We start from the raw sequence: 27,922 nt of genomic DNA on the forward strand, positions 1-27,922 counted from the left end.
ATATATATATATATATATATATATATATATATATATATATATATATATATATATATATATATATAAAATATTATGAATATTGAGTCTCTTAAATGCTTGTGCATAGGTCAGTGTGGGCCACAGAACTCCTTGATTTGGCATAGTTTGTATATGTGAATAGTGAAAACAGTGGGAATAGTGGAAACAAGGTATGCAAATCCAAAGAGAAGAAAACATGTCTAAGTTATGTATGTAACCATGGATCCCCAAGGGAACGAAACGCTGCATCAACTTTACTATGTGAACGCTTCTGCGTTGTCCCCACTCTAAATCACATGTTCAATGAAAAGCACGGCATCACAGGCAGGGTGACGTTAAGACCAGGAAGTGAAGCCGGCGCCAGCTGCTGTTTGTTCACGACGTGCTCTGTGTGAATTTCTTGTCATTGTTTGTCAATCGTTTGTCTAAGGAAATTAAGCACACTTTCCAGCTGTGTATTCCTCTCTGCCCCCACTATATGCTGGGAGGTGGGGGGGCGGGGTACACACAGCCTATGTGTGGCTTGCTTGGGAGCAGAGCATGCTAAGTCGGTTCTTGAGGGAGCCGACTGCGAGCACTGCACTCGTATGTCTATGCGAACAATCCGCTCCCGATAGGCACTCTTCGAGGGGGGTGCCCTCACTTTTTGCATTTCTGGTCCCACTCTCGCTGAGGCAAAGCGTCGCTCCAGTTCCAGGGGTTTGCAGATGGACCAAGTGTCCATGACTTGGGCAAAGCCTTTTTTGGCTCGTTTCTTACGTTCTAATTACAGAGAACCACTTATCTAGGTGGAGTATAGGATTTGACTGCTATGCGCATGAAGCTTTCTCCTGCCCACATTGCATCCATCCTTACGGCCGTCAGGAAGGTCAAAAGGGCAATCACTTACTGTCAAGCCGTTCAAGAGACTGTTTGGGCTTGTGATTCCACGTGGCCTCCTGCACATGAGACCACTTCAGTGGTGGTTCAGAAACCAAGGGGCAATCCTCTCCATTATATCAAGGTCATGTGGCAATGCTTATGCTCTAGGCAATGCTCTAGGTGTCAGGGTCTGGACATTTTTGGGTTGTCTTTATCCCCTACACCCTTATCCCCTACTCCCTAGCCACTAACTGTTTAATGTCTCCCACCTGCTCCTTGTTAGTGTTGTGTATTTAAGTTACCCCTTTTGCCTTGGTCCTTGTTGGTTCATTATATTTTTCATTATTTTTGTCGTGGTATATTAGTCTTGGGATAGAGGTCTTATATTGATTTTGGTATTTGTCTGTCTTGATATTTGTTTTTGAATCTGAATATGTATGGGTTTGTTTGTTGTTCAGTTTGGAGAGTGCCTTCTATTTTGTTTAATTTCTCTGTTCTCCTGTCTTCGCAAGTCTCCAGGCTTCTTCTGTCTTCCCAAGTCTCCAGGCTTCTTCTGTCTTCCCTAGTCTCCAGGCTTCTTCTGTCTTCCCTAGTCTCCTGGCTTTTTCTGTCTTTACTAGTCTCCTGGCTTCTTCTGTTTTCCCTATTCTCTGGTCTTCCCGAGTCTCCTAGCTACTTCTGTCTTCTCTAGTCTTCTGGCTTTTCCTGTCTCCTGAGTCTTCCCAAGTCTCCACTCATCTCAAGTCTCCTTGTACTTTCTGTCTTCCTGAGTTTCTTTGTTCTTGATTATTACTTACATTTGAATTTTGTATTGATAAACCCACTTTGCCTGTGTTCTATTTTTGCTTCATTTTTTTCAAGCTTGTTTTTTGGACTTATAAATTTCATTAAAGAATTATGCCATTGTACATCTCGAGAGTGTGTCTCTGCAGTTGGGTTTCAACATCTCCCTGTGGTAGACTGCTAAAGTGTATGCCATGCGCTCTCACGACCTGGGTTCGAGACCCGCTCGCAAACCGCACAGCATAGGTTCAAGACATGCTCTCGAACCTAACACTAAGTGTCTCCTAAGAGGTGGCAAACCCTCAAAGTCTGCTACGGTACCAGTTGGAAACCGAAGAGGGCATTTGCTGGAGCTGGCCATGCCCTGAAGCACTGAAAGTGGCAGGGTTAACAAACCAGCTACCTTCCCAGCAGGGCCCACAGATGTATCAGGACTTTTCTCTTCGGCCTTAATCCCTAGCAGGGGGTGTGTGAGTCACAATGCTCTGCCCTTGCACCTCACAATGCCTGGAGTTGCTGGATTGTGGACACAAGAGCAACGTAAGAGATACCGCTGGAATGACTCTGATAACTGCATCGCCGAATAGGCCAGTTGGCACTAGTGGGGCATCTAGGAGCACAACCCTGTCCAATTGCCCTAGCGATTTCTTTAATTGCTCTGAGAGATAGGTGTGTCGCACAGCAGAGCTCTCGGATTTCCTGACTGCCCAACGTGTCTCCGACATCTAGCACCTATAGCAGGTCAGCCTGATAGGCCTGCAGCACAGCCATAGTGTCCAGACAGCCTGTGGCTTGACCTGCTGAGGCATAAGCCTTGCCAACCAGCGTCAAGGTAGTTTAAAGGGACTTGGTGGGCAGTGCTGCAGGTTTTAGGGATGACGCTGCTCCCAGGGAGAGATAGCTAGCCAGCGTCTCTTCAACCTAGGACATCGCCCCATAACCATAGCCCAAGACCTGGACACCTTGGTGTGCAGGGCCAAGAAAAAGGGCAGACATGGAGGCAGTGACGAGGGTTGCAGAAAGCAATCGTTGAGCTTAATAGATGGGCGAGCTTTCTGCTGATTGCCTGGCCAATCTATATCAAGCTTGGCTACGGCTTGGGTCACCATCTCTAACTGCTCCTCGAAGAGGATTGGCTGAGGGGGTATGTCTGAGGGCTTGCCGACCTTCATCCACCTCCTCCTCAGAGAAAGAGAGGCGGAGCTGTGCGCTCTCCTCGCAAAAGGAAGTAACCGCCACCAGTGATGCTTTCCATTGGACTGATTACACATGTGATTCAAAGTGTGGAAAACATGTAAGCGTTCCCAAAGCGGCGTTGATGCAGCGCAATTCCTGAAGGGAAACTATTTTCTTTTGGGCAAAATCAGATACTTTGATTATAAATTATCAATTTATGTGTGTAATTTCCTAGAGAGTAGCCTGAGCAGGTCTAATAAGATCATTATGACAGTTTGATGTCAGTTTAGTGTTTTGAGCCAAAGAAAATGGTACAATTGTAAGCAGAAAACTGAAGATTTTTAAGTACGTTTTGCATTTGGACAGAAATAGCACAAAGGCAAGCAAGCAAATCTAATAGTTGTCGTGCATTTAAAGGTAAACTAGATGCAGGCCATCTGGACCAAATCATACCACTAGTCTAATCAAGGGTGAGTTGTGGTTGTGTTTTGGCAGCCAGATTCCCATGAGTTCATTACAACAATGAAAGTAATAAATGTGAACCAGCTTCAGGCCAGTACTCAATTTCCATCTTAACAACCTCTCAGAAAACCTTATATTACAAGGTACAAAGATGATATGATCACATGTTTCTGTCATGATGATTCATGCAGGCTTTTATTGTACTGATCTGTATTTTTTTATGCATCTTTACTTCCTGTGTACTTTTCTGCTGCTGGTCCTGAAGTATACAGCCATGACTGAAAAATTCACTTTGATTACAGCTTGAGTCATCACTACCATCCTCTGGTGATGCAAATGGGTAAAGTAGACTAGGCAATAAAATTTGAGCATGATACCAGAATAATTTTTTGTAAAGAAAATATTCAGGAAGTGGCATAGCACTAACTAAATAGGCTGTTAAAAATAGTGTGAAAAAATGTGAATGATCAGATGATGTCAAGCTTAACATCAACAACTTTTTCAAGAGTGTGAGAGGAAGTTAGTGATGTATGCATGTATGCCATTCATGAATCATTTTTGTCATAGAATTATGTGTATATTATTTTTGTTAGTGTTTATTTGTTTAGTTTAGTGTGTGTGTATATATATATATATATATATATATATATATATATATATATATATATATATATATATATATATATATATATATATATATATAATATTGTTTATGTTTATGTTTATGTGTGTGTGTGTGTGTGTGTGTGTGTGTGTGTGTGTGTGTGTGTGTGTGTGTGTGTGTGTGTCTATGAACACAAGATTAGCCTGAAAAAAATCTGCCCCTTGTTTCTTGATTTAGATCTCTTGTTTAAATTTTTTTTTCTGTCTAGCCCCACTTCCTGCTGGAATGGAGTTGCTCAGCTTTGCCACTTATCCCTATAAGGAATCTTGTGAAACATCTGCAGTTTCAACACAGGGGTGGAGAAAACGAGGAAAGGGAGGGCTTATCAGTGTTTTTATTCCATTCTTTAATTTACATAATTGCAAACTGCCCCTTTAACTAAAAAAAAAGAAAAAATTAACTTTTCTGAGGTAAAGTTGGTTCTTTCAACCACCCATTCTATCTCACATGAGCTTGAGTCCTGAAGAATGAGGAACAAGTGTGCCTTCTGCTCATTACTCTGCAGACAGGCGTGCACACACGAACAGACACACTCACTCAAACATACACACACACACAACCACACAGAAAGGAAATGAACAAGGCAACATCGCCCTTATCCTCTCTGAACTCTCAAATGGGGAGGTTTTTGCCTCATATTTGGACAGTTCTGACTGTTCTTACAGTGGTTTCTACAGTTTTAGGTGAGTTTTCTTTATTTTCTTTGCATAAATATGTTTTAAAAATTGACTAAAGTGATAGTCAATAAAGTGTAAGTCAGCAAAGTTACTGTTTGTGTCATAGTGTCAGTTTCCATGTAATAGACTTTATAATTCTTTTTTTCATACATAGTCATATACTGTAGTATTTGTCATCTGTGTGTTAGTTGCAGATATTTTCATGTAATGTTTGTTCATCACTATAAATAAATGTATTTTACAGAGATAATGTTCTGTTCAAATTGTAGTCCCTCAATCAGCATTTGTAGACAACAAAAAGAAATACATAATGTGTTTTCCATGTAAAACACAGAGACAAAATACAAACATGCTTGCTCGCAATGATCTCAGGCCTGATGAGTGTATGTCTGTGCTTCTCTGTGGCTTCTGATGCATGACTTAACATGTAAGAGTGAAGTAATGTCATGCCCCCAAGCTTATAAGACAAGAACAATAAATTCAAGACTAGGAGAAGAAACAGAAGGAGTCAGGCAAAGACTTTTTTTTTTTTTACTTTTCTCTATGTGTGTGCTTTGTATATCCCTAGGCTCAAACATATGTACCTCAAGAGGTGTCGGAACCTGCAAAGAATGTTTGACCATTCATCCGTCTTGCGCTTGGTGTTCTCAAAAAGTTAGTATTATCAAATAAAATAGCTATTTTTGTTAAATTGAATAACAAAATGCTTTTCTGAGTGTGGGAGTATTTTATAACTTGTGTGTGTGTCTTGTTATATTCAATATGTGTTAAAATATAACTATTACAGCTACACAAGTGTCCAGGGGAGCACATGTTAAATCATTGTTCAGATATATTTAAATTCTTGCTAATTTTCTGAACCACTGAATTCCCACACAAACACACACACTCACACAACTGTGTTACCGAACTGTACAACCTGAACTTAACACACACTCATTACTCATCTCAATCCATTTCACCAACATTTATTTATTATTTATACTTAATCATATTACACTGTTTACATGCTGTTTATTGCATGTCTTGACTGCTGCTACTGCTGTTTTTGCACTGCATTCTGTTTGTTTACATATACTCTTGGTTATAGTCTTTATAGTCCTCTTTGCACAGTACTGTATATTCAGAGTATAAAGTAGGTTTACTGGTTGGCACTATCTTGTGTTATGTGTATTGTCCCACACTGTCTTGTTTTGTCACTGTACTGTTTGTCTGTACTGCACTGTAAAAAATAAAAAGTTGAGTTAATTTAAGCAATTTTGAGTTTACTCAACTTCCGTGGTTAAAGTTATGCCAAATCATTTTAGAAAGTGGATTGAAACTGCTAGCTTAAGTTAGGTATACCTTCCTCAGTAAGTTCATCTAACCTTCCATAGTAGGTACATCTAACTAGTCATCATGAGTTTGTTTAATGTTAAAAAGGGGGTTGAGTGAACTTTAAAAAACGAGAACTACAGACCTGAAGTTCAGTAAACTTCAGTCATCAAAATAAAATAAATAATAAAAAATTATATATATATATATATATATATATATATATATATATATATATATATATATATATATATATATATATATATATATCAATTAAGTTTTAACTGCTATAAACAAAACTTGAAAGTCATAAAACTTAAATTAAAACTCAAAACTGACTTTGGCATATGTTGTACTGTTATACAGCTACTAAACAAACAGAAACAAATCAGTACTTGCACTTTTCATTAGCCATATGAACTGCAGCTATACTTCAACATTAACAATTTGTTTTTGAATCACTGGAATCTTGAAGAGCACTGGGGGTCAAGGCCAAAAAACACTTTCTGAATAGTTTCAAAAGTGTATTTTGGTTCTTTAGGGTAGCTAATGATTTTGATAGCATAGATCAAGTCAAATAGGAGAGCAACAGCTGTAGGGAAGTCTTGCACATTATCCAGCACAACTTGCTCCTCTAAAACTACAAACAGGCACCTTACATTTGGGTTTGAATGGATGGTGGCAACGTCATCTTCAACGACAGTTAAAACCCCCTTCTTCATCCCTTTTGTGTGATTGTCTTCTGGGTCTGTGTCCTGCAGTAAAAATCAGCATAAACACAGAATCAAAACCCATTTTTAATTGATAGAGTTCTGCTGGACCACAAAGAGATTTTTATATCGTTTGAGATAGGTCACCCAAAATCCCACATGCCACAATTTACCATTGTATTTGCTTGGATATACACCATGTTGCCAAAAGTATTGGGACACCCCTTCTAATGAACAGGGTCGACTACTTTAATTTCCATAAGTACAAATCTTAATGTTTAAGCATATGATAAGATTCGATGGAATTGTGTGTGTCTAATTTTATAGCAACAGTTTGGACAGGACCCTTTTCTATTCTAAAATAGCAATGCCACTGTGTATGAAAAAGTTCAAAAAAGAAATTACTGATTCAGTCAGTGTGGAAGAATTTGACTGGTCTTTAGAAAGCAAAGTCTTAATCCCAGATGAACATCTCTGGTGGGATTTTTAATGCAGACATTGAGCCAAAAACTAATCACCAAACACTAATGACTTCTACTTACACTATATGGACAAAAGTATTGGGACACACCCTTCTTTAGAACAGAAAAAGGCACTTCCAAAACTGTGGCAACAAAGATGAAAACATAATTCATGTATTTACAAATTGTATTTCCATCTCTGTTGCAACAGTTTTGGAAGTGTATACAATGACTACCCATATGTACAAGTCATTGGTGTTTGGTTTGAGTTTTTGGCTCAAGCTCTACATTTAAAGTGACATCAAAGGTGTTCAGATGAGATTAGGACTTGGCTTTATGCAGAGCAGTCAAGTTCTTCCACACTGACTGAATCAATAATTTCCTTTTGAACCTTGCCTTATACACAGAGGCATTTTCATGTTAGAATAGAAAAGGGGGTGTCCCAATACTTTGTCAATATAGTGTAACACTTAATTTGTGCTGACTCATTACTGATAAGTATTCATCTAGGATTATTCAATAAATACATATTTGCCAACACTTTGCCTACGCCATTCTACTCTTTCCCCTGACGTTTGTCTTACAGAACAGTTAGCAGATTAGTTTCGGTCAGCAGACAAAACTTTTTTCTTTACAGGATCTGTACCTCAGGTATAACATAATATGCCTATAACAGACTGATAGCACACTTACCAGGCAAGACTTAAGGAAGTTTCCAGACTTTTCCCCTCATAAACAAAGGTAGACTTTTGAGAGCTGTAGGTTTATTTTGAGCAGCACATCAGAAGCCTGAAAGACACAGAAAAATTTTAAACCTTCAGATTTATGCTTCTGAGATATGTGGCTACTAAAAGTTGAAAGGACATTGGTTGTCAACTCACAATCTTTAAAAGGACAACGACTGCATCATGCTTCCTCAAAGGATTAAACCTGGGATGGCTGACAAACATCTTTAAAATCACATAACTCACATAAAAAAATTACATCTTGTCAAATGTGTTTTTAACGCACCTAAAGTTTTAAAAGTGCAGATGCAGTCAGTATACAAACGGATCGCCCTCGATAGTGCCAAAGCCTGTAGTATTTCAAGAGGACCTCTCTGCTACTGTGGGCAAATCTGCAAACCTATGAAAAAAAAAAAAAACACAGTTTGACATGTGCAGTAATACATTTAATCTAAATTTACATAAATTGTTTAAAACACAACGTAAATATAACATACATACATACATGAGAATATACAATGAATCACATTCAAAGCAAAACAATAATGCCAAATTACATTGAACTAGTTAAATGGTGCTAAGAAGAGCTATGCTAAAAAAAAAAACACTAAGCTCCTGAAATACTAGACTTTTGCTGATAATTCAACATGATATATTTTCTGTATTTTAGACCGGATGTTATATAAAGCACGTTATGTTTTACGTCCAAGATCAGAAATAACCACACGGTTCACAAGGCTAAGAATACCCTATAACTTACTGAAATGTAAACTGCTGTTTTCCCCACTTTTTAATAATACTAACGACTTTCCTTGTTGATTGTGTAAGGGTCTTCACTTAGGTAGATCGCATTTTTCCCGTAAGTAGTGCTCTGTTTCATGGCGTAGCTGGATGATCAATAATCACGTGTTTAGCATTAACGTTAGCCAAAACTGATTTACAGAAAGCAAAACGTGGCCGGTAAAATTAAACTGACCAGCTGGCAGAGGATTCTGTCTGGTCTTAAAGCCTCCCTCCAACGCAAATCAAGCAAAGATTTATCCATAAAGAACGATTCATTCTCAATTTAGCATTTGTAATTAGCATTAGGCGTACTACTGTGTATCATATGGCTTTCGTATGCTTCTCTTAATGACTTAAATACGAGAGATTCTATTAACTTCTTCCCCAACACACAATCCATATAAATACAGTTTATTGTTATAACTATAACTTACACAAAAATCGTGTATTTTGAAACATTTCATTTAAATTTTACAAAGTGAACTGAACATGACCTTCAAATGAAGCACACCATCTGTCTGAGCTCTCTGCAAAATATCATTACAATCCTTAAAATAGTCTTTCCAAAAACAACGTTATATTATACGTTAAGCATTTGTGTAATTTATTTAGGTTATTTTCGATAATAAAACTTAAAGAAAGCTTACCTGAACCAGAGAACATCCAGCCCCTTCTAAAATGCAGTTGATGATGGGGAAACGCCTGTGCACAATGCTAGGAAAACAGACTGCGCATGCGCAATGACAGGAAGTGAAACGCTTGAATGAAGAAATGAAAATGTTACGTTTTTTCCTACTTAATTGTTTATTTTTATTGGACAAAATAGTAGTGGCCACCTAACTTATAATTCTTAACCGAGTTAACAATTTGCAAGTTGGATTTTTTACAGTTTGTTTGTCTGTCTGTACTGTTTGTCTGTACTGTTTGTCTGTCTGTACTGTTTTTCGTCTGCACTCTTTGCACTAGGTTGCACTCGTTGCACTTTATGTAGCTTTATGTTGTGTGTTGTAGCTCCAGGGTTCTGGAGGAACGTTGTCTTGTTTTTACTGTGTACCACTGTGTATAGTAGAAATGACAATAAAAGCCTCTTGACTTGACTTGACTTGACTTGACTCTTTATCACTTAAAAATGACTGTCTATGCATTCATGTGTGTATGTGCATGGATTTGTATCAGGACATGGGTGACGGTGGCTCCACTGCTTCCCGATGTAACCTAAAGTCCATCCTGCTCCAGTCTGGATGTAAAGCAGAGTTTATTGAGTTTCCTGTCAGTAGCAAAGTAGTGGAAGAGGACCGCCCCCTCAGTGTTCAAGGTTCGACTGGTGACATCACCCAGATTCAACCACAGCGTATCCGGCTAACCTTGCGGCCAGGTATGACTCAGTTTGCACACAGGCAATTATTTGCATATTAACAATTATATATTAAACCTCATGCTAAGTTTGTTGTGGGGTTTTTTTTGTATATCTTGGGTTTTGAATGGACTACTGAGGTGACATAGCTTGAAAGTTCAAGATTTTATTATTATTATTTTGTGATCATGTGATAATGGTAGACATTAAAATTAACTGTGTTGATTATAGTTAACATTTAGTTACTATTGTTATAAACCTATTTAACTGCTCACTGTGTGTCTTACAAGAAGATACTGTATTCATTTACAAATCTAAACCTCAGTAACTTAAGAAAATAGCATAGGTAATATCAATTTTAATCTAATAATTTTTTATTACTTTTATTTTCATTAAATCAAGAACTACTAGTTTTTAGTACTTTTATATGTTTAAAATCTTTAAAAACAATATAACATATCAAAAAGTTTCTAAATATAACAATTTAATAGCTTCAGTAAGTACATGTAATGGTACATGTTTGCTTAATGTGTTCAGTATTTGAACGCTGAATCATAAGGATTGTGATTAAATATTTTTACACTAAAAGGGCCTCAATCATTAAAGAATGAGAAATAAAAATCCCGTATGCAACCATTTTACTGTATATTCTCTCTCTTCCTTCTCATTTTCAATCTCTTGCCATCAGATGACTCGAAGGTTTTTACGGTGACCGTTCGTCAGGTGGCTGATTATCCTGTAGACCTTTACTACCTGATGGATTTGTCCTATTCTATGAAAGACGACTTAAACAGCCTCCGCTCCCTTGGCAGTGACCTGGCTAAAGCTATGGGGAGTATGACCAGTAAACTGCGCATGGGGTTTGGGGCATTTGTCGACAAAACTCTTGCCCCTTACATGTACATGTTTCCAGACGAGGCCATAAGAAACCCCTGCCTTGGGTGAGATTGCATCAGAAATGCTCATATTTACTGTGTGTACTATATGCAAATTGATTCCCTTTAGCATAAACCAAGGAAATATTTTCAACCATAGTGGTAAGAAGCTATAGCTTCGATCAGATTGTTTTGTTTGTTTTGTTTTTCTGTGTTTGACCCCTTTTGCATTGTGGTCGTTGCAGAATTTCCACCACCTGCTCGCCTCAATTTGGTTATAAGAACGTCCTGTCATTGACAGACCAGGTGAATCGTTTCACAGAGGAAGTGATCAAGCAGCAAGTATCACGGAATAGAGACTCACCAGAAGGAGGATTTGATGCCATACTGCAAGCTGTTGTCTGCAAGGTGACCGACACGTTCATGCTGATTACTTCTTTATAAATGCAACTCTGACAGTTGCTCTGTTGTCTGTTATTCAAATAACAGGTTCATATCAAGGCCCTTATATTAAATTTTTTTTAATGACAGGATGTCACATAGTTTATGCCTTACAATATTTATAGAAGGGGTCTCCAATATCAATGTTTTGTAATTGTGAATAGGTTTTCTGCCAAAGGTAGCAGCTTTTTTGGTAGTCTTAATAACATGTCAACCAAAATAGTTTTTTTGCCTTATTAACGTCATGAGACATGGTTTGTCATTAATAAATGTAATATCGCAAAACAATCACAGATTTTTGCATTATAAGAGGGATTACACACTTTGTAGAGTACTCAATTTATGTTTATTAGTTTATAAAGATATTTCCTCATTTGTCAGTTACAGTGTCATGCATATAATTATATCTACATTTACATTAATGGCATTTAACAGTTGTTTAAATACTGTTAGAGACTCAGCTGTTCAGATAAATTGAGTGTTTTGATTTGATCCACCACCCAGAACAGAGGAGAGTCTTGAAGGATGTATTTCTCGTACCCTGAGAGATGGTTTGACTATTCGAGCAGTGGTTGAGGTTTAGAGGGGGCATGGTGTAGTGTAAGGTGCTATAAGTGCTGTGATTTAAAGAGGTGCCGGTCCATTTTTGGTTTTGTAGGCGAGCATCAGTGTTCTGTAGCTGATGCAGGCAGCTAAAGAAAGCGAGTGGAGGGTGCTTAGCAATAGGAAGGTTGAAACCGAGCTGCATTCAGAGTATGTGATTTACTGTGCATGTAATTTTAATAACATGCAGAATTTGTAACCTAATTTATATATATACAGTGAGGAAAATAAGTATTTGAACACGCTGCTATTTTGCAAGTTCTCCCACTTAGAAATCATTGAGGGGTCTGAAATTGTCATCGTAGGTGCATGTCCACTGTGAGAGACATAATCTAAAAAAAAAATCCAGAAATCACAACGTATGATTTTTAAACTATTTATTTGTATGATACAGCTGCAAATAAGTATTTGAACACCTGAGAAAGTCAATGTTAATATTTGGTACAGGAGCCTTTGTTTGCAATTACAGAGGTCAAACGTTTCCTGTAGTTTTTCACCAGGTTTGCACACACTGCAGGAGGGATTTTGGCCCACTCCTCCACACAGATCTTCTCTAGATCAGTCAGGTTTCTGGCCTGTCGCTGAGAAACACGGAGTTTGAGCTCCCTCCAAAGATTCTCTATTGGGTTTAGGTCTGGAGACTGGCTAGTCCATGCCAGAACCTTGATATGCTTCTTACAGAGCCACTCCTTGGTTATCCTGGCTGTGTGCTTCGGGTCATTGTCATGTTGGAAGACCCAGCCTCGACCCATCTTCAATGCTCTAACTGAGGGAAGGAGGTTGTTCCCCAAAATCTCGCAATACATGGCCCCGGTCATCCTCTCCTTAATACAGTGCAGTCGCCCTGTCCCATGTGCAGAAAAACACCCCCAAAGCATGATGCTACCACCCCCATGCTTCACAGTAGGGATGGTGTTCTTGGGATGGTACTCATCATTCTTCTTCCTCCAAACACGTTTAGTGGAATTATGACCCAAAAGTTCTATTTTGGTCTCATCTGACCACATGACTTTCTCCCATGACTCCTCTGGATCATCCAAATGGTCATTGGCAAACTTAAGACGTGCCTGGACATGTGCTGGTTTAAGCAGGGGAACCTTCCGTGCCATGCATGATTTCAAACCATGACGTCTTAGTGTATTACCAACAGTAACCTTGGAAACGGTGGTCCCAGCTCTTTTCAGGTCATTGACCAGCTCCTCCCGTGTAGTTCTGGGCTGATTTCTTACCTTCCTTAGGATCATTGAGACCCCACGAGGTGAGATCTTGCATGGAGCCCCAGTCCGAGGGAGATTGACAGTCATGTTTAGCTTCTTCCATTTTCTAATGATTGCTCCAACAGTGGACCTTTTTTCACCAAGCTGCTTGGCAATTTCCCCGTAGCCCTTTCCAGCCTTGTGGAGGTGTACAATTTTGTCTCTAGTGTCTTTGGACAGCTCTTTGGTCTTGGCCATGTTAGTAGTTGGATTCTTACTGATAGTATGGGGTGGACAGGTGTCTTTATGCAGCTAACGACCTCAAACAGGTGCATCTAATTTAGGATAATAAATGTAGTGGAGGTGGAGATTTTAAAGGCAGACTAACAGGTCTTTGAGGGTCAGAATTCTAGCTGATAGACAGGTGTTCAAATACTTATTTGCAGCTGTATCATACAAATAATTAGTTTAAAAATCATATATTGTGATTTCTGGATATTTTTTTTTTAGATTATGTCTCTCACAGTGGACATGCACCTACGATGACAATTTCAGACCCCTCCATGATTTCTAAGTGGGAGAACTTGCAAAATAGCAGAGTGTTCAAATACTTATTTTCCTCACTGTATATATATATATATATATATATATATATATATATATATATATATATATATATATATATATATATATTTATATAAAATGCTTTCAGGAAATGTTCCATGATATAAAATAGAATATAAGTAGAAAGGATTCAAGAGAAAAAAAAATAAGTAGAAATAATATTTCAAAAAATACAAATAAAATTTAAAGAATCATATAGAAATGACAATATAATATAACTGCAAGAATATAATAATAGGTTTGAAAATAAATATAGAAGTAAAATTAACATACAAAGCAGCATTTGCATTTCGGAAGGCTGAAAACATGTATACATAGTATTTTAAAACTTCCCTTTAGAGTACAGCTGTGCATGATGTGCAAATGTTAATCATAATGCAGTACATGCATCAGTGCAAAAGAAAGGTTGTGGGTGTTGTGCAGCAAGTCCAAGATCTAGTCCTTGGTGTTCTCATAGTTGAGGGTACAAACTGCCTCCAGGAAGAAGCTCCTCATCATTCTCGCTGTGTTGGCCTTCAGACAAGGAACCATTTTCCTACGGTTATTCGATATCTTCCTAGACTTAGTCCAGCATCATTTGCTGTACATAGACTGCAGGTCAGAAATCAACTGATTTCACTGCTTGGTGCTGTTCACAAACCAGGCTGTAATCTTTTTTGCATCAGGATGCTCCCAATGGTGCAGGTGTAAAATTTCTTAACTTCAATGAAAACTAAAGTCTTTTTAAAGCATCTAAGGTCTGTAAGGGTATAAGTAGCTCCTGCAATTAACACTTTCTTGAATCAAATTGTTTTTTAAAGACTGCATTCATGAGTCATTAAGTCAAGATATATTTTTTGTATTAAACCTTGATTGATATTATTTTTTGGTTTAATGTGGATACCTACACCAAAAGTTTAAGACGATCAAAACAACAAGCATTACAACAGCCCTGGTTTGGACTGTTATATCGGTCTCATTATCTCACATAAAAAGTCTAATGGTGTGGTTTTGTCGTGGCATTGTATCCTATTTCAAACCTTTTTTGCATTATATGTGTTATTATATATATTATATTTAAAATCCCTTCCCGTGGGCTCACCACCTGCAGGAGGGACCGTAAGGGACGGTGCTGTGTGGATTGGGCAGCAGTCGAAGGCGGGGGCCTGCTTAGACTGCTGCCCCCACGACCCGAATTACGGATAAGCGGGAGAAAATTAATGAATGAATAAATATTTAAAATCCAATAGAGGTTTAAGTTTTCAAAAATAATTATTCTGAAAAAATATTTGTAAAAATCACAGGTAAACTACAGATGTCGCAGATATTAGGTTGATAAACGTTGTAGTAGTCTTTTAAGATCTGTAGTAAGTATGTGTGTCTCTCTCTCTCTCTCTCTCTCTCTCTCTCTCTCTCGCTCTGTCTTTCTCTCTCTCTTTCTCTTTCTGTCTTTCTCTCATTAGGATAAAATTGGGTGGCGGCCTGGTGCATCCCACCTGCTGGTATTTACTACAGACGCTACAAGTCACATCGCACTAGATGGCAAATTTGCTGGTCTTGTCCATCCCAATGACGGAAATTGTTACATTAATAACAACATCTATGACAAGACTTCTATACTGGTCAGTCTGACTAGCTGTGTTTTGTGTCTATTGTTATTATATTTGTTATTGTTTGATTTAAAATAAAAACCAGTTTGAAATGCAGGCCTGGATAAAACAGGCATTCTGAAAACTGTATGAGATGGATGTGTATATGTATTGTAGGACTATCCCTCTATTGGAATGCTCACTGACAAACTGAGTGAGAATAATATCAACCTCATCTTTGCAGTAACAGAGAATGTGATACCTCTGTATCTTGTGAGTACATGAGGAAGAAACATGCCTTCACACACACACACATACACACATACACACACACACACACACACACACACACACACACACACACACACACACACACACACAGTCCCATGCTTGCATTAAAGCTATCATTGCTGCCTACTGTCTTGTAACATTGCACATTGTTGCACCTGTGTACCCACTCACTGAATTTTTTCCCATCTCTCAGAATTACAGTAAGCTGATTCCTGGTACCACTGTTGGGAAACTGTCTTACGACTCTAAAAATGTTATCCAGCTCATCCTGGATGCGTATGCGGTAAGCTACATGCTACACAATTTCCAAAAGGAAATCGTCACTGTTACATGACATCCTTGGCTTTGTTTCAGCAGGGAGAAGTGTGAAAGTTACAATATTATAGGTATACATTATTATAGGACCATCATCAATAGTGAGGTGGTGTGATGCTGCCCAAAGTGAATGATTGGATGGTCAAGGTGTTTTATTTGTAGTTACAGAAAGCATCATTTTATAAACTGTGTATTTTATTTTATTTTTTTTATTTTTAATAAAACATTGAAATCAGTTTATTATTAGCCATTAAAATAATGTGATTTGAATCATAGCTGAAATTACAATCAGAGGTGTGCTGTTCTAGAAAATTATTCTCAAATAATCAGAATTCACAACGCAATACTGTGTTTCAGTTTAAGTTTGTGTAAAAATGCTTTACAAAAATTGTTGACAAAACTAATGGTCACTGTATGCCCTTTTATCCCTCAGAATATCAGGTCAAAGGCAGAGCTGGAGGTGTTGGGTGTTCCCAATGAGCTAAGTTTGTCGTTTAATGCCACATGTCTCAATGGAGAATTGATACCTGGCGTTAGATCCTGCTCAGGACTTAAAATTGGTGACACGGTGAGTAAATCCAGTTGCTAATCCAGTTTTTGGTTACATCGGATTTCCATCGACATTGCACCAGGAATACAGCCAGCATTATGGGCATTATTACTTCAGGTTGAGATTTTGGTTGGTTTGTTATCAAGTTTGTTTTTATTTATTTTATGTTAGTCATAGTCTCCACCCAAAACTGATTTTGTGGAAGCATTATCATTACAGCTTTGTTTTCACATTCAGGGATTATGTAGAAACTGTGGATTAATTTTACTGTGATGTACCTTCTACCTTCATATAGTCCTTACACATTAAGATACCACATCCCCAGAGTCCAGGAGTCTGCGTGATTCTCCCATTCAAGGGCAACACCTAAATCACATTCCTTCTTAGTTGTACAATACAAGCATCTCAAATGTGGATCACAAAAGTGAGCACGCCCTCATGCCTGGCTCATGGTTAACTCATACAAACATGCTGAAACAAGCTGAACACATCTGTTAGGCTTTAGACTCCTTGTCTACATGTACATATGCAAAAGACAAGGTTCTTATTTCCAAATTTCTATCACCTATACCCTTTAAAATGGCAACAAAATCCTTATAACTTGTATCTCTGTGTATCACATTTAGGTGTCCTTCAGTGTAGAAGCAAAGCTCCATAGCTGTCCTAACGTGAAGAGTCAAACCTTCATTATCAAGCCTCTGGGTTTTAAAGATTCACTGCAGGTGACTGTTGATTTTGCATGCAACTGCTCCTGCCAAGACTCTTCCCAGCCTGCTAGCCCTGCCTGTCATAATGGAAATGGCACACTGGAGTGTGGTGTTTGTCTGTGTGACCCAGGACGCCTGGGACCACAGTGTGAGTGCACTGAGGCTGATTATAAGCCCACTGACACGGACAGCTGTAAACCTGCCCCTGGTGCACCTATCTGCAATGGACGAGGCGATTGTTTGTGCAGCCAGTGTAGCTGTCACTCAAGAGACTTTGGGAAGGTATGGGGCAAATACTGCGAGTGTGATGACTTCAGCTGCATCCGCTCCAATGGTCAACTTTGCTCTGGTAAGAAACAAGTGCATTTATATTGACGTATCAGTGCAATGATGGACAGATAAATGCAGTTACATAGCACTTCCCTAAAGAAATAGTACATCACCATACATGGTAATGATAGAAGATAATAAGTTGAGCTCTGCAGATGGCACCACTGTACTAATATTTGGGATTTATCATAAAATCTACCTTGTCATCACTTGGCATGTTTGAGCACAGCCTCCACTGTGGGCCAGATACTGTGTAATGCTGTAAAATTCAGGGTGGATTTATTGTATTGAGTCAGCAGTGTGGTTGTTTGGGCAGAGTTTAGATTTTTATGCGTGCATCTGCCTGTGTGTGTGTTTCGGTTCATTTGTGATTATGTTTACATGCGAATGCTTTGAAGTGGATCAAGAGCTGGTCTTTGTGTCATAATCTAGACGTGTCATGTCTCACACAGTGGCCTTACTCATGGCTTTGTTGAAACACAAATATGTTTTGTGATTTATTTATTTATTTATTTATTTATTTATTTATTTATTTTTTGTGTAGGGAGTTTTTATGGTTGCATTAATTTTCAGTCAAAGGAATAAGTAATACGATCAGGCAACATTTACGTGTATAAAAAGATGACAGATTATGTGGTTGTTTGGTGTGTGTGGGTGTTGATGAGCATATTGTAAGTAATCTGGCCATTTCATTTTTTACTAATAGTTTTTACTGTACGATATGTTTGGTTTTGGTTTTTTTAATAATATGGCTGTCTGCTTAATAATTGTGAAAACCACCCTAGGCTTCTGTGGTTCTTGGTTTTGTAAGAAATGTTATAATTATTAATGATATTTCACCATATGGGTTGTTCACACAGCAAAAAGAAAACTGCTAATGGTTTAACAAATTGCCTGTGACTGTACCTAGAGACATTTGATGGTCTTCCAATCACATTTAAAAGTCTCCCAGAGGAATCTGGCAGCCTCTGATGGTGATCTTCTAATGTGCAATGGTTGGATGGTGAGTCAGCAGACCTAATGAACTGCAGCAATAAAGATAGAGCAGTGTATTCAGTAATGAGCAGTATACACCCTGGATTTGTAGCTGTCTCAAGAACAAGAGAAACAATTAAGCACTGGTGTGTAATGTGTTTACCAGAAAACATTTGGTTTTGTTTTTTTCCCCAGGGCCTGCTTTTGGTTGAATGTGTTTACCGGAAAACATTTGGTGTTTTTTTTTTCCCCAGGGCATTTTGGTTGAAAAACTGAACATAACGATGCATATTATGTGCTATTAAAAATCTTATTCATCTTCAGTAATCATTAGTCTAGTGAGGGTTGTGGCTGATTCTAAGCCATTGGGCATGAGGCAGAAATACATTTACATTTACGGCATTTAGCAGACGCCCTTGTCCAGAGCGACATACAAAAGTGCTTTGAGTCTCTAGCAATGAATAAATCTACACTGGTACACAAGATTACAAACTTAATATAAATATAACTCTTGAATTCTATAAAGCAAACTTGAAAAGTGCTAAATTTAGTGTTATTAATTCACCAATATGAATTCACTAATATTAATAATAACTAATATCTAATATATATTAATAACTAATATGAATTCACTAATAGACTCTGTAGGACACTAGTTTATTATAGGGCACCATGCACACATTGCCAGCACATTTAACATCTAGGGGCAATATAGCATAAGCAATCCACCTGCATGTTTTGGGGAAATGGCAGCAAACCAAAAAAAAAAACATGAAGATCGAAAAATCTTGTGCATAGATAGTATCACAAGCTCAGGTTCAAACCAGAGTCTCTTTAGCTGTGCTACGATATTTGCGCTATATTACTCAACTCTGATCATGGTATTTTATAGAGAATAATACTCGTAGAGATTTGCACATCAAAGCAATTTATTTTTTGAGAGGTGGCATACTTTTGATTAAATCACTAGGGCAAGAAGACATTTTCGAAATGTGTCTTTTACAGTATATTGTCTGTGTATCTTTATCACAATTCGGGCATTACAGCACAAATATTTCCCACAGCCACAATATTTTTAATAAGCATAGTGATTTTACTGCACTTTGTTAAATCACTGCAATCCCGGCGGCTCAGTATGTGTAAATAGAAGTTAAAAAATAATGCACACCATTCAACACTTTACATGAACTATTGTTATTGTGCTACAGATTATAATACACATAATGTGATCCACTCCATAATAGGTCAGACTTCTGTTAGATGCTGTTTGGGAAGGAAGTTTAAAGGAAACACCCTTTAAAGGAAACACCTTAGATTTAACTAGAACAGGGTTATTACCTGGATGCAGGCTGAAAATTTCAGAAACGTTTATGATATGTCCTTAGGGTACAGTATTTGGCAACTTTGTGGAAATGCTGTCATTACCTATAGAGCATCCAGCCCAAACAGGATGAGACAAGCACAGATTAGGTAAAAAAAAAAAAAAAAAAAAAAAAAAAAAAAAAAAAAAAAAAAAAAAAAAACGGATGGTAAAAGACATGCAGAGGTCTGACAAATAGTTGGTTGTAACACAGGAAAAGAGATGATTACATAAGTTTAGACTTTTACAAACACTAACATCTCAGGAAACAATCCACAGGGGATTTTAAAATGTGACTTAATTGAGAGAATTTATAATTAAGCATGTGCTCCTGAGAGTATTATTGCAGATTCACGTTGGTTGTGACTTAATGCTTTTTTTTTTTTTTTCACTTTGCCCATTGCCCATTTCTGGATGAGTCATTTTTGAAATGACTAACAGCAAAAGCGTTAGTATAGGAGTGACATGTATTGCTAAAAGGGCGGTTCAGACAAAGGAAGTGGCAAAGGTGTGACTTTATAGTTTAGAGTTTGGGTTAGAATCTGTTTCATAAGGTCTTAATTCAGGAGTTGTTAGTTCTATACTGCTTGAATGGGTGGGTTAAGGTAAAAGGGGTTTGGTTTTTAGGGGTAAGCAAGGTGTGTAGAGAGGGAGAGCCAGACAGAATGAGTGAGCAGCGGCTAGTTCTGGGTTCAGTATGGCGTATATATCTGGTTTATGTTTGTCAGAACGCTACAATATATACAGTAATGTATACAGGAGTGAAAATATGCTGTAAAGTGAGAATGTAATATGAGAAATTGCGTGAAATATTTGGTGTGATGACCCTTTATCTGCAAAACAGCATAAATTCTTTTAGTCACACGTTTTGAACACCGCAGTTGTTCTATCTTGGAGAACTAACCACATCTTCTGTGGATGAAGGCTGCCTCAAATCCTTCTTTCTCTTCCTGTAATCCCAAACAGATTTGATGATGCTGAGATCTGGGCTCTATGAGGGCCAAACCATGAATTCCAGGACTCCTTGTTCTTCTCGAAGATGAAGATAGTTCTTAATGTCACTGGTTGTATGTTTGGGGTTGTTGTCCTGCTGCAGAATAAATGTGGGGTTAATCAGACACCTCCCTGATGGTATTGCATGATGGATTAGTATCTGCCTGTATTTCTCAGCATTGAGGACATCATTAATCCTGACCAAATCTCCAACTACATTTGCAGAAGCGCAACCCCAAATCTGTTAGGAATCTCCACCATGCTTCACTGTTGTCTGCAGACACTCATTATTTAACACCTCTCCAAGCCCAATTTGTCTTCTGCTACAGCCAAATATTTCATAATTTTGACTCATCAGTTCAGAGCACCTGCTGCCATTTTTATGAACCCCAATTCATATGTTTTTGTTCATAGTCAAGTCACTCCACGTCAAAGGTATTGCTTTTTTGGCCAAATTTCTTCTATGAAGACTATTTCTGGCCTAACTTCTCCAGACAGTACATGGGTATACCTGTGTCCAACTGGTTTCTGCCAGTTCTTTGCTGATGACACTGCTCAACATCTTTTAAAGTTGAAGGGAAATAAGTGTGATGTGTGTAGGATCCTCAGCATTACCTGTTTCTTTGTGCTTCTTCAAAATTGTTGCTGTCTTGTTGTTGTGCTCAGTCTTGTCATGGTTTAAGACCCGTAACGTTAAACTGTCTTTCATAAACTCACCTTAGTAGCAGAGTTTGGCTGTTCATTACCCAGTTGTAAGCCTCATTCACAGCTGTTTCTGTTTTACTTAATTACATATAGAATTAATGATCATTAGCATTTGCTTGGAATAATTGGTTAATCGGACCCCTGACTTTTTTTGCAAGTGTAAGAATTGAAAGCCAAAGGCTAATCACACCAAATATTGATTTGATTTAGATTTTCTTTCTGTTTGCTCACTTTGAATTAAAAAAAATCATTAAAATAAACAATTACAATTTATATTTGCAGCATTTCTTCACACTTCCCTAAAACCTTTGCATGGTACTTTAAATTGACCAGGCATAACCTTATTGCCACTTATCAGGCATAAAAGTATGACCACCTGCCTAATATTGTATTGGTCCACCTTTTGCTGCCAAAACAGTCTTGACCCGTTTAGCCCTAACAGCATTAACTTCAACAATTTGAGCTTTGCTCCCCATGTGCATCACTGAGCCTTGGCTGTCCATTACCATGTCACTGGTTCACCTCTTTTCCTTCCTTGGACCACTTTTGATAGATACTGACCACTGCAGCCTGGGAACATCCCACAAGAGCTGCAGTTTTGGAGATGCTCTGACCCAGTCGTCTAGCCGTCACAATTTGGCCCTTACACTTGCCCAATTTTCCTGCTTCTAACACGTCAGCTTTAAAGACAAAATGTTTACTTAATGCCTAATATATCCTTCCCACTACTAGGTGCCATGATGAAGAGATAATCAGTGTTATTTACTTCACTAGTCATAATGTTATAATTATATAATTGTATTCCTGGTTGGTGTATTTCTTTTTATTTCTAGGTGATAAAAATATTCCTTTTTATTTAACATAGTAACACTTATTTCATTAAAAAAAATATTTTTAGCTTTGTTTTATTTCATTGGTCATGAACAAGCTTTGCTTTTGAAAAGAAAAAAAAATTGACTTAAGTGATACCATGTCAAATAAAAAGGAATATTTCCATCACCTAAAAAAAGAAATACACCAACCAGGCATAAAATTATGACATGACAACACGATGATGATGATGATACCACATGTCTTATGCATTGCTTTGGTATGTATGAATGCAGGCCATGGGGATTGTGTATGCGGGTTCTGTCAGTGCAATCTTGGCTGGACAGGCGAGAGCTGTAACTGCTCCTCAAGGATTGACAATTGCATGGCCGGCATTGGACTGCTGTGTAGCGGTCGTGGTGAGTGTTTGTGCGGTACATGTGCATGCACTGTGCCTGGAGCCTACGGTTCCACCTGTGAGAAATGTCCCACCTGCCCTGATTCCTGCACTTTAAAAAAGTGAGTCCTCATGTGTTTTTCTGTATATAAGTGTGTGTTTGTTTGTGTGTGTGTGTGTGTGTGTGTGTGTGTGTGTGTGTGTGTGTGTGTGTTTGTTTGGTTGTGTAATAATTATTCCTGTGTGTGATTGTGTGATATATATATTCCTATGTGTGTTAAGGGATTGTGTGGAGTGCAAGCACTATAAGAGAGGGCCGCTCTTTGAGAAGAAAACGTGCAACACTGCAATGTGCAGAGAAGAAATTCAACTGGTGGATGAGCTAGGTATATACATACACATAACAACAACAACAAACAACAACAAACGCATCATAATTAATTTCCTTACCACGTGTTAAGACATTGTAAGACATGTAATATTTATGATACCTACTATGGATTGCTTTAGGGAAGACACTAAAAATGATAAGCACTGTCAAGTTCATAGCCAGGAATCTAGGAGGTATTTAAGTTAGACATCTGGGATTTATTTCGAATTACTATTCATAATTAATGCACAGCAGAACGAATTATTTTACATAAAGTGCAGTGAAATCTGGAAAAACTAAGTTGTGCAAGTGTGAATTTAGTTTCTGAGCTTTTCCATATATCTGTCCTGTTCATTGTTCATTTCTACTTTGCCAGATGTTTTTATGAAGGTCTAACATTTTACTATCATTATTACCTGAGATTTTTAAGTGTAACTTAATTGAAATAAATATATATAGAGTGTTACTAAAAGTATTAACCCAGGGTCATTTTCCACTTCTTGCATATTCACCACCTATAATTAAATATTTTTATTTTATTTTATTTTATTTTTTTAAATAGCAGCAGATTCTTTAAATACTGAGCATTGCATAATCAGCTCCTATCTCTCTCTCTCATCAGCCTTCCATGAGAAGAGCTCAGTGAACTGCAGCTACAAAGATGAGGATGATTGCATTCACAACTTCCAATACTATGAAGACATCAACGGAAAATCCATCCTCTATCTCGTTAAAGAACCCGGTGAGGCGTGCAGATACGTGCAGATACAAGCAGAGCTGGTACAAGTTGTTCTTTAAAGCAAACCTGTGGTGACTTTGGCAATAAAAACTCACTGAGATGGCATGAGGTGGAAATCTTGAGGGGAACCAGACTCAAAAGAGACCCCCATCTTCATATCGGTGGTACCGAATGTCCATTCATTATATATATATATATATATATATATATATATATATATATATATATATATATATATATATATATATATATATATTAACTTTATATAATATATATGAATAACTTATGGCCAACTTGCAAAAAAATCAAAAAGGCAGCATAACCTCAGGCTGACAATTAATCCATTAATAGATATTGATTAAATATTCAATCTAAATCCTTTAAGAAAATCTGAGCAAAAAAATGTACAGAGACCAAGAACATAGCCAATGAAGTGAGGGCACCTATGAGAAAGGGGGTGAGGACCGTATGAGACCACACATGGCTACGTCCATGTCAACATCAAAACCAGCAGCTCAGATGTGTTCATTTGCTGGTTCTAATTTTTTCTGAACCTGACATGTAATTAATACTTTGCTATTAGCACTGCATCTCACTGTGACTCGTGTGTTTTCATGTGTGTAGAGTGTCCAAAAGGTCCTGATATCCTGGTAGTGGTGGCTTCTGTTGTCGGCTCCATTTTTTTGCTGGGCTTGGCTGCTCTGCTGGTGTGGAAGCTGCTGATCACTGTTCATGACCGCCGAGAGTTTGCTAAGTTTGAGGAAGAGAGAGCCAAGGCCAAGTGGGAAGCGGTAAGATGAAATGACAAACAAACACACACATACATGCACATAAAAAAATAACATAAAAATAAGAGACACACCTACAAACCCACAATATATGGCTGTCTAATGGATCTGGATAAGGGGTAATTGGTAGTTTCTCAACAACTACCATTATATTAGTGAGTAATCATGGCTTCGTGTCATGTCTCGTCTCCTGCTGTGAGACCTAAAGCTCCTCTCGCTGTCTCCTTTAGCACGGGGATATGACAGTGGCTATTATGTAATGTGCAGTGTAATTCATTTTGGCAGGTTATTCTGTGTCATTCCTGTACAGGGCTTCACAACAATGGTCAAAGTGATCAAAGCAATTATTTTTGGGCGAATCTCACTACTTCTGTCTGATTAGGATGAAAATGAGTTGTTCTTTGTTATTTTATAAAAGAGAACATAGCCCTTTTTTTAAAAGTAAGCAGCTGGATCAAGAACATAGATTTGCAAAACAAATTAAAAAAATTATGGACATACACCCTCACAGCACAAAGAGATAATCCGGTGGTTAACCAAAGAACTAAGCAGTAAAACCAGCAATTATATTAAACACTGAGATTTTAAGATGACATACTGGTATAACGCAACACATTACTGACAGAGAACACTTAATCTTACAAAATAAATACACTAAACATCTTCCAGCCTGCAAATCAGCATTTTCTTCAATAAATAACAGCAAGAATACAAATTTGAATGCACCATGTGGACAAAAGTATTGGACTGCCTGACTTTTCTAGCCATATGTGGTTCTTCTCTAAACTGTTTGTCTTCGGATGTCATAGCATAGCATTACATTTTCCATTCACTTAAACTTGAAGAGACGCAAACTTGACCCATGACAATGCCCCCTGTGCACACGCCACCTCCATGAAGATATGGTTTGCATGGTTTGGCGTGGAAGATCATGAGATCTTTAGTGTTTTGACCTCAACCCTATTGAACACCTGTGGGTTCAACTGGACTGCAGATTGTATCCCTGCATTTTTCACTCTATCAGTACCAGCCTTTACTTAGACCCTTGAGGCTGAATGAGCACAAATCTCCAATATCTAGTGGAACTCTTCCTAGAAGAGTGGAGGTTATTATAACAGCAAATTGGGACTAAATGTAGAATGTGATGTTCAAAGATCACATGTGAATCTTATGGTCAGGTGTCCACAAACGTTTGTGCGTAAAGTGTATTTTCAGGCTATAGGTGACATTTATAAAAGGACCATAAAGCAGGATTTGGGATTGATCCAAGTAAAACTTTGTTTTTAGATGTTTTTCACTGTAGGACCTCTTCAGTATTGAAAAACTGTTATTTTTTTGCTTTGCAATTAGTATTTTTGTCGATGTGTCCTAACAACATGGCCTTTATCTACAGCCTCAGTCTCTCTCATGTCATTGTTAGAGCTTCCTGTCCGTGATTCAAGACATGAGCATTAATGAAAACAATACTTAAACAGCTTACCCTTTCTAACAATATAACTATATCAGTATATTAATTCATAATCATACCAAACCAGTATAGTTCAGGAACTGGGTGTGCCTTTGAAAAATGCAAGGAATAAAACTCAATAGGTGCGTTATTACGCAAACACTGTGTGATCTGACCCAACAAAAAGTCCGAAGAATGCAGTTTTTTATTTTCAAATGAACAACGTCATGCTTTTTAACCATTTATAATTGTGTTTAATATTGTAAGACTATTGTGAGAGAATTCTATTATGATTTACAGGTTATGTTTATATAACATCAAATTATGTTCATATTCGCTTCTCATGTAAACCCCCTGAAGAAAAATGGCAGGTCCCATGGCAGAAAGACGCATTTACTTTTACAGAGTGATAACACTTGAGACTCCTTCCTTAAATAAGCGCTATATAAGCATAAGCATTATAAAACGTCATAATATGAATAATTATATGTATTTCAAAAATACATTTGCCATTAGGCTTAGATTACATGAAGCATCCATTATGTAAGTTCTTGTAAATGAGCTGTTACTATAGAAACATATTATGAGTGCATTCATATAAACTGTCTTGAAAATGTTTTCAGAAAATTACTCAACATTTCCTATCAGTTCTGTGGTGTGAAAATGATTCAAATCGTAAGACTTTTGCAAAGTTTTGATTTATTCCGCCATGGCTGAATACATTTGAATGCACAAACTCTGCCCTTTGCACGTATATCTAGTGACATCTCATGGACAAACAATTATTTCTGGTTACTTTTAACTTTTATGAAGCATTTTGTCACCATGTATTACAAATAATTATTATTAAGAAAGTTGTCTCTTGCTCTTTTAGGCTAATAACCCATTGTATAAAGGAGCTACAACTACATTTACAAATGTGACCTACCAGGGCAACTAAAGACCTGACTTCTTCATCAACATCAGCCTCAGTGATGGTCATGTGACCTCTCAGTGAATGGCTCAGCACTTTACACCAATCAGTGATGCCCACTTCCTTGTTAGCTCTGGAATGCTGACATGTCGATCCTGATACTGTGCTGCCATCAAAGCTGTGTCTGGGATATGCTTCCTTGATATTGAGCTGAATTTTTTTCATTGACTAAAACTGAAATGATGATGATGATGATGATGATGATGATAATAATAACAATAATGAATAAATACATATATAAATAAATTGTATAGTATTTCAAATGAAAACAGGGAAATTAGATTGATTTAAAAAACCCATAGAGTCCATTGTATTATTTTTTATATATAGAAAATGTAATATTTTATAATGTAAGCATTGTTTAAGCATATAATTTGGAGAACACGCATGGTCTGTTATTTATATGCAACAAATTAAGTATTTTAACGGTACGAAGATTTATTTTGACCAAACAAATATATAAATGTACAGATGTTTAGCTTTATTTTCATGAAAAATTCTCCCTTAGAATGCGTTACAGCTTTACACACTTGGGATCTGGAAACAATTTGTTTCTTCAAACATTCATCTTAAATACTTTTCAGTGCATCATGTTATACTTGCTGAAATTGTTTTTGCTAGTTGGATATTTCAAAAGGATTTAGGTGGAGTGACTGGGCAGATCATTTCATGATAGATAACACTACAGGTGACTGTTTGACTTTAATAAACACTTACAGTTGGACATATGCTTTTGGTCATTGTCTTGTTGTATGGTTTTAATTAGCCTCAGTGCAGATGGAATTGTGTGTAAGTCTGGAATTGTAGCTGTGTTATTTTAGTATTAAACCTACATGTATAAAATGAGTCAGCATTAAACTTACAAAGTGGACCCTGA

General features: G+C 37.5%; 1 protein-coding gene and 1 long non-coding RNA gene across 2 annotated transcripts; one reads left to right on the forward strand and one right to left on the reverse strand.

The window, feature by feature from the left end:
* The first annotated feature begins 4,355 nt into the window (after nt 1–4,355).
* On the forward strand, nt 4,356–27,922 carry itgb3a (integrin beta 3a). Its single transcript, XM_083567338.1, has 15 exons — nt 4,356–4,647; nt 5,210–5,295; nt 9,811–10,009; nt 10,677–10,929; nt 11,109–11,271; nt 15,170–15,328; nt 15,473–15,568; nt 15,780–15,869; nt 16,335–16,469; nt 17,078–17,507; nt 22,628–22,850; nt 23,011–23,114; nt 23,721–23,840; nt 24,462–24,628; nt 26,947–27,922. The coding sequence occupies exons 1-15, from the start codon at nt 4,539–4,541 to the stop codon at nt 27,010–27,012; spliced, it is 2,400 nt and encodes a 799-aa protein (XP_083423464.1). The 5' UTR covers nt 4,356–4,538; the 3' UTR covers nt 27,013–27,922.
* On the reverse strand, nt 6,426–8,370 carry LOC310740581. The gene is made up of 3 exons (XR_014537676.1): nt 8,138–8,370; nt 7,820–7,915; nt 6,426–6,710 (listed from the first exon to the last, which is right to left on the reverse strand). It is a non-coding gene; the product is annotated as an uncharacterized lncRNA (long non-coding RNA).

This window comes from Silurus aristotelis, assembly GCF_946808225.1.
Source record: "Silurus aristotelis genome assembly, chromosome: 17".
Taxonomy (NCBI): Eukaryota; Metazoa; Chordata; class Actinopteri; order Siluriformes; family Siluridae; genus Silurus; species Silurus aristotelis.

What these genes read in the sequence shown, in the direction of transcription:
- itgb3a (XM_083567338.1), top strand. Translation starts at nt 4,539, where the DNA reads ATGAACAAGGCAACATCGCCCTTATCCTCTCTGAACTCTCAAATGGGG. An exon ending in TCATCCTGGATGCGTATGCG is followed by an intron (nt 15,870 to 16,334) that starts GTAAGCTACATG and finishes TTTATCCCTCAG; the next exon opens with AATATCAGGTCAAAGGCAGA. An exon ending in CCAAGGCCAAGTGGGAAGCG is followed by an intron (nt 24,629 to 26,946) that starts GTAAGATGAAAT and finishes TTGCTCTTTTAG; the next exon opens with GCTAATAACCCATTGTATAA.